The sequence below is a fragment of the Mandrillus leucophaeus genome, unplaced genomic scaffold (assembly GCF_000951045.1).
Source record: "Mandrillus leucophaeus isolate KB7577 unplaced genomic scaffold, Mleu.le_1.0 Scaffold440, whole genome shotgun sequence".
Lineage (NCBI taxonomy): Eukaryota > Metazoa > Chordata > Mammalia > Primates > Cercopithecidae > Mandrillus > Mandrillus leucophaeus.
Window position 1 is genome coordinate 179,363 of NW_012104699.1, and position 8,548 is coordinate 187,910.

At 43.2% G+C, this 8,548-nt stretch overlaps 1 protein-coding gene across 3 annotated transcripts in view; it reads left to right on the forward strand.

The window, feature by feature from the left end:
• ZNF442 (zinc finger protein 442) overlaps positions 1-8,103 on the forward strand; it is a 38,227-nt gene extending 30,124 nt beyond the window's left edge. The window contains exons 1-4 of one of the 3 annotated variants that reach the window (XM_011994014.1): positions 652-729; positions 4,702-4,828; positions 5,732-5,792; positions 6,480-8,103. In XM_011994014.1, the coding sequence (XP_011849404.1) occupies positions 652-729; positions 4,702-4,828; positions 5,732-5,792; positions 6,480-8,103 (1,890 nt within the window). Of the gene's footprint in view, positions 1-651; positions 730-4,701; positions 4,829-5,731; positions 5,793-6,479 lie in introns of those variants that run through there. The other 2 variants (XM_011994015.1, XM_011994016.1) reach the window with 2 other exon arrangements.
• The last annotated feature ends 445 nt before the right edge of the window (positions 8,104-8,548 follow it).

An 8,548-nucleotide genomic window follows, 5' to 3' on the forward strand; every position in this document is an offset into this window, starting at 1 on the left:
TACAGGCGCCCGCCACCTCGCCCGGCTAGTTTTTTGTATTTTTTAGTAGAGACGGGGTTTCACCGTGTTCGCCAGGATGGTTTCGATCTCCTGACCTCGTGATCCGCCCCTCTCGGCCTCCCAAAGTGCTGGGATTACAGGCTTGAGCCACCGCGACCGGCCTTCGGCCGGCTTCTTAAAAGATTTGTGTTCCTGAACATTTCACATGTGAGAAAGCAGAGAATAACCTGACACTTATTTTGTTTGTAAACAACAAACAAAAAACCTTTGTGCCTCTCCTTTTCTTTCCCCTGGGTGCAGATACCTTCCCAACATTGAGAGTCCCTTTTGGAAACTTTGCGGAGTGATGTGTTCTCAGCCCACTCTCTGTCTTTTCCTGGTTCTGTTTCAGAACTACCTGGGGTTGACCCAAGAGACACACAGCTGCCCTGTCTCTGGGAAGGTCTAGTGAATATCAGCCCCTGGGTCATTTCTCCCAGTGAGCAGCCTGAGGGGGTGGGGCCTCACAGAGAACAGCTGGATGCCTGGGTGGGATGGGAGGAATCTTCTGGTATATCATTTCTATAAAAAGCTAACCCTTGGGACAATCACCTTTTTCCTCCCCAACCCCAGTTTCCATTCCTTGGGGACACAGGCTAGTCAGCCAACTGAATGATCGTATTTGGGGGAAAAGACAGAAATGATTTCTTCCTTCCTGACTCTCAGACTAATGAAGAGAGAAAACAATATGTAAGCACTGGAGAACCCACTCATTCCGATTGTGCAAGAACCTCCTATTCAGGTCATGTGTGCGTGAGCCTGAAAAGCACACAGTGCAGTATCTCATGGGGTGGTGGCGGGTGATCACTTTACTGAGCAGATGGGGGTGACTAATGTCCCAGGAGATAGGATGACCTTACCTGACACCTGAGTTAGACTTGTTTGTGTTCCAATCAGCACTGCTCATCTCTGAGGTTGTCACATTGAAAAGAGGTATTCACTCTTTTCAGCTTCAGTGTTTTATTAACTATAAGATGCATCCTGTCATTAGATTGATAGAGAAAATAAAGTATTTCCACAGAGGCCAGAAATAGTTGGATTTCAGAAAACAGGTTATATGTGTAGTCATCTGTTCCTTGTTTTTTTTTTTTTTTTTTTTTTTTTTTTTTTTTTTTGAGATGGAGCCTCTCACTGTCTCCCAGGCTGGAATTCAGTGGAACGATCTTGGCTCACTGCAATGTCTGCCTTCTGGGTTCAAACAATCCTCCCACCTCAGCCTCCTGAGTAGCTGGGATTACAGTCCTGCACCACCACGCCTGGCTAATTTTTTTTTTGTATTTTTAGTAAAGACAGGGTTTCACCATGTTGGCCAGGCTGGTCTCGAACTCCTGACCTCAAGTGATCTGCCACCTCAGCCTCCAATTTTTGTTTAAAAAAACAACAGCAGCAACAACAAAAACCCTTCATTTAATTTTTTTTTCCCCCAGAGCCTGTCAGGTAAGTTTCTCCGATTATTTCAAATGGAATTTCAGGACTTAGCAGTGATAGTATGATGAAGGAAAAATGGTCGTGCTTTCTTTATGGCTGCAGAAAAAGTGAACACATATTAACAGAAAATGTGGTAGTTGTTTGATTGAATTATAAAGATTTACCAAAACTTTAGTTTCTTTCCTTTTTAGGGTGGGGAATTTAGGACAGTGGATAACTGTTCTGTTCCTGTTATGTATCCGTGACAGATTAATGCTAAATTCTGTGGCACAGGACTTTCCAACAGCTAAAGAACTCAAATATTATTAATTTACTAAATGCCTTATGAAAGTAGTAACTACATGGTATTTGTTGTCTGAAATGGATAGATACTTGTGCTTTTCCTATTTAACGTTATTTTTTATTTTTTGTTTTTTTGAGACGGAGTTTCACTCTTTTTTTTTTTGAGACGGAGTCTCGCTCTGTTGCCCAGGCTGGAGTGCAGTGGCCTGATCTCAGCTCACTGCAAGCTCCGCCTCCCGGGTTTACACCATTCTCCTGCCTCAGCCTCCCGAGTAGCTGGGACTACAGGCGCCCGCCACTTCGCCCGGCTAGTTTTTTTTTGTATTTTTTAGTAGAGACGGAGTTTCACCATATTAGCCAGTATGGTCTCGATCTCCTGACCTCGTGATCCGCCCGTCTCGGCCTCCCAAAGTGCTGGGATTACAGGCTTGAGCCACCGCGCCCAGCTGGAGTTTCACTCTTGTTGTCCAGGCCGGAGTTCAATGGCGTGATCTCGGCTTACCACTACCTCTGCCTCCCGTGATTCTCCTGCCTCAGCCTCCCGAGTAGCTGGGATTATAGGCATGCACCACCACGCCCGGCTAATTTTGTATTTTCAGTAGAGACGGGGTTTCTCCATGTTGATCAGGTTGGTCTCGAACTCCCAACCTAAAATGATCCTCCCACCTTGGCCTCCCAAAGTGCTGGGATTACAGGCATGAGCCACCACTCCCAGCCTACCTTTATTTTTTATTTATGTATTTTTTTGAGATGGAATCTTGCTTTGGTGCCTAGGCTGGAGTGTAATGGCACAATCTTGGCTTACTGCAAGCATCATCTCCCAGATTCAAGTGATTCTCATGCCTCAGGCTCCTGATTAGCTGAGATTACAGGCGCCCACCACCACGGGCGTGGTGGCCCACACCTGTAGTCCCAGCTAACTTGGGAGCCAAGATCGTGCCACTGCACTCTAACAGTGAGCCAAGATCGTGCCACTGCACTCTAACAGTGAGCCAAGATCGTGCCACTGCACTCCAGTCTGGGTGACAGAGTGAGACTTCATCTCTAAATAAATAAATACTAAACTAAACTAACTAATAAATAAACACTAACTAAACCAAGTAACTATCCATGTAAGGCATGGGAGGGAAGTGAATGGTCTTGAGTGGGGTGGAGAGGCCTGAGGCGGGTGACTCCCAGTTGAGGCCAATCTTGAGCCTGCAATGGGAGGTTATTGAAGGCCCACTTAAACTGGTTCTTCCTGGAAGCCTCCCCCGCAGGTGTCCCAAACTGATCAGTCCAGCCATGGGAGGAGGCTTTTATACTGAGAGAAGCTACAGAGCATTAGAAAGCTGAGGCAGTTGGGGTGATTCCCTGTTTGAGGTTGTATTTCTTACTGTTGTGGGGCTGTCGCTAGACATTCTCAAGTAAAATAAATCTGGATTTAGCTAAGTGACTTCATTCTAAAGGGGAAAGCATCAAGTATAAGATCTGAGGCATCCCAGCCGGGCACAGTGGCTCACAACAGTGAAACTGGGTCTCAAAAAAAAAAAAAAAAAGATCTGTGGCATCTCTGAGGTTGGGCGGAAAAGTTCTTTTCTTGCTAAGGGAAGAGCAACCAAGATTAGAAGGAAGATGCGAAGGGGAGGGCAGGATGGAGGATGAGAATCAGATTTTTTTTTTTTTTTTGAGATGATGTCTCGAGAGCTCTGTTGCCCATGCTGGAGTGTGGTGGCATGATCTCGGCTCACTGCAACCTCCACCTCCTGGGTTTAAGTGATTCTCCTGCCTCAGCCTCCCAAATAGCTGAGACTACAGGCGCATGCCACTACACATGGCTAATTTTTTGTGTTTTTGTAGAGATGAAGTTTCACCATGTTAGCCAGGATGGTCTCAATCTCCTGACCTCATGATCCACCCGCCTCGGCCTCCCAAAGTGCTGGGATTATAGGCGTGAGCCACCATGCCTGGCCGAGAATCAGATTTTAGATCAGAGAATGTTTTACTCTGACCTAAGTCTGTTCTTCAAATGGGTTATGAAGGAGGGGTTTTATGCTGGCTCAGGCTGAGGATGGGTCAAAGTTCACAGTCCTGGAGCAAGGAGAGAAACTTTTAATTGTATTTTGTTCAGTATGATCAGCGAAGACAAAACTGCTCAGCTAATCATAAGATAAAAAATGGGAATTTGGAGGTTCTTTATCTGGCCGAGTTATAGTTTAGAAAAGCGGGGAGGGGCATAATCTATGTAAGCAAAGAGTGCTTTTGTTTTGTTTTGTTTTGTTTTGTTTTGTGGCTGCTTGTCCAGAACACAAAGAACTGGGCTTGGGGAGTTGAGGTGATTTTCTGTCATCTTACTTATTTACCAGAGTTATAGGGCTTGGGTAAAATTCAACATTCAAACCTAGCATTGGCTGATCAGCTATGCTCCCACTGCTGAGCATGTAACAAAATTCCAACCTCCCCAAGAGAAGGTAAGAGTTAAGCAAATACTATACTTTTTCCATAAACAGTTTATGCACACTCAGCACCTGTTGTTAGTTATGTTGGTGGAGACCCTCTATAAATCCAGTGCCAGAGTACGTGAAGGATCCAACTTTGTTAACCGGCATCTGTAAATATATACAATCACAGGACTCCTCTTCTTGCACAGTGAGTAGTAGGACTTTGTCATGACAGGAATTACAGACCCACTATAAAGTGGACATTAGGGATGATCTTGGCAATAAAATTCACTCATTTAAGTCATCAAAAAGAGACTTGTTCCTATTTGACTATTATTTATACAACAAAATTCAATTCTAGCATCAGAATTGCTGTGTTGGAGAAAGTGTGGACAGAGAATAAGGGTGGATTTACCATGTCATTGAATCATTGCTTAGAAACAATAGTATCATGCAAAGTTTATGAAGTGGGTGTAAATTTTTGGTACTGTCAGTCTCAACCTTCCTCCTTTGTACATATGGGATGTTTCAGGATTCAGTTGCCTTTGAGGATGTGGCTGTGAACTTCACCCGGGAAGAGTGGGCTTTGCTGGGTCCATCACAGAAGACTCTGTACAGAGATGTGATGTGGGAAACCATTAGGAACCTGGACTGTATAGGTAAAAATGACATTATGTCTTCACTTAGTCAATTAAAGACATTTTTTTCTTGGTCACCAATGCTGTTGAATGATTTGAAATATGGAAAGGGGATATAGTTGACCCTTCAACAACACAGGGTTAAGGGGTGCCAGGTCCCCAACCAGTTGTACATATTCCTGTAACTTTTTGTTTACCACAACTTACCCTTCAGTTGACTGGTCACAAAAACAATTGATTAACACATAGTTTGTCTGTCACATGTATTGCATACTATATTCTCACAATAGTGTAAGCTAGAGAAAATAAATGTTAAGAAAATCATAAATACATAAAAATGTATTTACTGTGCATTAAGTTGAAATGGATCATCATAAAGGTTTTCATCCTCATTATCTTCTCATTGAGTAGGCTGAGTAAGAGGAGAGATTGGTCTTGGTGTCCCAGGGGTAGCAGAGACTGAAGAAAATTTGTGTATAAGTGGACTTGTGAGCCAGGTGTGGTGGCTCATGCCTGTAATCCCAGCACTTTGGGAGGCCAAGGCTGGCAGATCACCTGAGGTCAGGAGTTCGAAACCCACCTGAAACTCCGTCTCTACTAAAAATGCAAAAATTAGCCGGGCATGGTGGTGCACACCTGTAGTCCCAGCTACTTGGGAGGCTGAGGCAGGAGAATGGCTTGAACCTGGGAGGCAGAGGTTGCAGTAAACGGAGATTGCACCACTGCACTCCAGCCTGGTGACAGAGTGAGACTCCATCTTAAAAATACAAAATAAGTGGACTTGTGAGGTACACACCTATGTTGTTCAAGTGTCAGCTATAATTCAGTGAATAAATCATGCATGATTCCATTATACATAAAATCTTATAGTGTTTTTAGAATTTTATAATAATCTACAGTGTTTTTTCTGTATCCACCTTTTAGGAATGAAATGGGAAGACACAGACGTTGAAGATCAGCACAAAAATCCCAGGAGGAGCCTAAGGTAATTTGCACTCACAAGAGAAAGACATGTATCTGTGGAGCAATTCTTAGGATGACAGGAAATTATACAACTAGGCAAAGAAAATGAACAAGCCCAGTATAAATTTATTCCTAGGAAATTTTCTCCAGAAACATATACTTAAATGTGACATAGCTATTCAGTGTTTGCAAAAATAGTTCCCTTAGAAATAATATGAAGAATTCGGCCGGGTGCAGTGGCTCACACCTGTAATCCCAGCAGTTTGGGAGGCCAGGGTGGGCAATCACAAGGTCCAGAGATTGAGACCATCCTGGCCAACATGATGAAACCCCGTCTCTACTAAAAATACAAAAATTAGCTGGGCATGATGGTGCATGCCTTTAGTCCCAGTTACTCAGGAGGCTGAGGCAGGAGAAATACTTGAACCTGGGAGGTGGAGGTTGCAGTGAGCCGAGATCGCACTGCTGCACTCCAGCCTGGCAACAGAGCGAGACTCTGTCTCAAAAAAAAAGAATTCCATGTGTTTATCATTGTCAAGAAAACAGCTGGGGTCTAGTTATCTTGTACAAGATTCAGTCCATTCACGTTCGAGCAGTGCATGAAGCCTACACGTTGCATGATGATGTAAAATGGAAATCCAGTACCTACTAATAAATATAAAGTCATTTATAAATAAACCTTTATTAATATACTTCTCATGTTTTACAGATGTCTTATCGTAGAGAGATTCAGTGAAAGTAACCAGATTCCAGGTAGTACTGTGAATGAAAAAACTCGTGGAGTAGATCCCTGTGAAAGCAGTGTGCATGGAGAAGTCATCATGGGTTGTTCATTCCTTAATTGCTACATCACATTTGATGCTGGACACAAACCAGATGAGTGTCAGGAATATGGAGAAAAGCCACATACACATAAACAATGTGGGACAACCTTCAATTATCACCACTCTTTTCAAACACAGGAAAGACCTCACACTGGAAAGAAACGCTATGATTGTAAGGAATGTGGGAAAACCTTCAGTTCTTCGGGAAACCTTCGAAGACACATAATAGTACAACGTGGAGGTGGACCTTATATATGTAAGTTGTGTGGGAAAGCCTTTTTTTGGCCTAGTTTATTTCGTATACATGAAAGAACTCACACTGGAGAGAAACCATATGAATGTAAGCAGTGTTTTAAAGCCTTCCCTATTTACAGTTCCTATCTAAGACATGAAAGAACACACACTGGGGAGAAACCATATGAATGCAAGCACTGTTCTAAAGCCTTCCCTGATTACAGTTCCTATGTAAGACATGAAAGAACTCACACTGGAGAAAAACCCTATAAGTGTAAACAATGTGGAAGAGCCTTCAGTGTTTCCAGTTCCCTTCGAATACATGAAAGAACTCACACTGGAGAGAAACCCTATGAATGTCAGCAATGTGGGAAAGCATTTCATCATCTGGGAAGCTTTCAAAGACACATGATAAGGCACACTGGAGATGGACCTCATAAATGTAAGATATGTGGGAGAGGCTTTGATTGTCCTAGTTCACTGCAAAGTCATGAAAGAACTCACACTGGAGAGAAACCCTATGAATGCAAGCAGTGTGGAAAAGCATTATCTCATCGCTCAAGCTTTCGAAGTCACATGATAATGCACACTGGAGATGGACCTCATAAATGCAAGGTATGTGGGAAAGCCTTTGTTTATCCCAGTGTATTTCAAAGACATGAAAGGACTCATACTGGTGAGAAACCCTATGAATGTAAGGAATGTGGTAAAGCCTTCCGTATTTCTAGTTCCCTTCGAAGGCATGAAACAACTCATACTGGAGAGAAACCCTATAAATGTAAATGTGGGAAGGCCTTTATTGATTTCTATTCCTTTCAAAATCACAAAACAACTCACACTGGAGAGAAGCCATATGAGTGTAAGGAATGTGGGAAAGCATTCAGTTGTTTCACATACCTTTCTCAACATAAAAGGATCCACACAGCTGAAAAACCTTATGAGTGTAAAACATGTAAGAAAGCCTTCAGTCATTTTGGTAACTTAAAAGTCCATGAAAGGATTCACTCTGGAGAGAAACCGTATGAATGTAAGAAATGCAGGAAAGCATTCTCTTGGCTCACTTGCCTTCTACGACATGAAAGAATTCACACTGGAAAGAAATCTTATGAATGTCAACAATGTGGTAAAGCTTTCACTCGTTCCCGTTTCCTTCGAGGACATGAAAGGATTCACACTGGAGAGAAGATGCATGAATGTAAGGAATGTGGGAAAACACTGAGTTCTCTCAGTTCCTTGCATAGACATAAAAGGACTCACTGGAGAGATACTCTATAAATGTGGGAAAGCATTCATTAGTTTTATTTCATTTCAAAAATGTGAAATAAATCACATAGGAGATAAGCCTCAAGAATGAAAACACAGCCGGGCGCGGTGGCTCAAGCCTGTAATCCCAGCACTTTGGGAGGCCGAGACGGGCGGATCACGAGGTCAGGAGATCGAGACCATCCTGGCTAACACAGTGAAACCCCATCTCTACTAAAAAATACAAAAAACTAGCTGGGCGAGGTGGCGGGTGCCTGTAGTCCCAGCCACTCGGGAGGCTGAGGCAGGAGAATGGCGTGAACCTGGGAGGCGGAGCTTGCAGTGAGCTGAGATCCGGCCACTGCACTCCAGCCTGGGCAACAGAGCGAGACTCCATCTCAAAAAAAAAAAAAAAAAAAAAGAAAACACATGGTAAAGCCTTAAGATGTTTCTTTTGAATATGCTTATCCCCTAACCA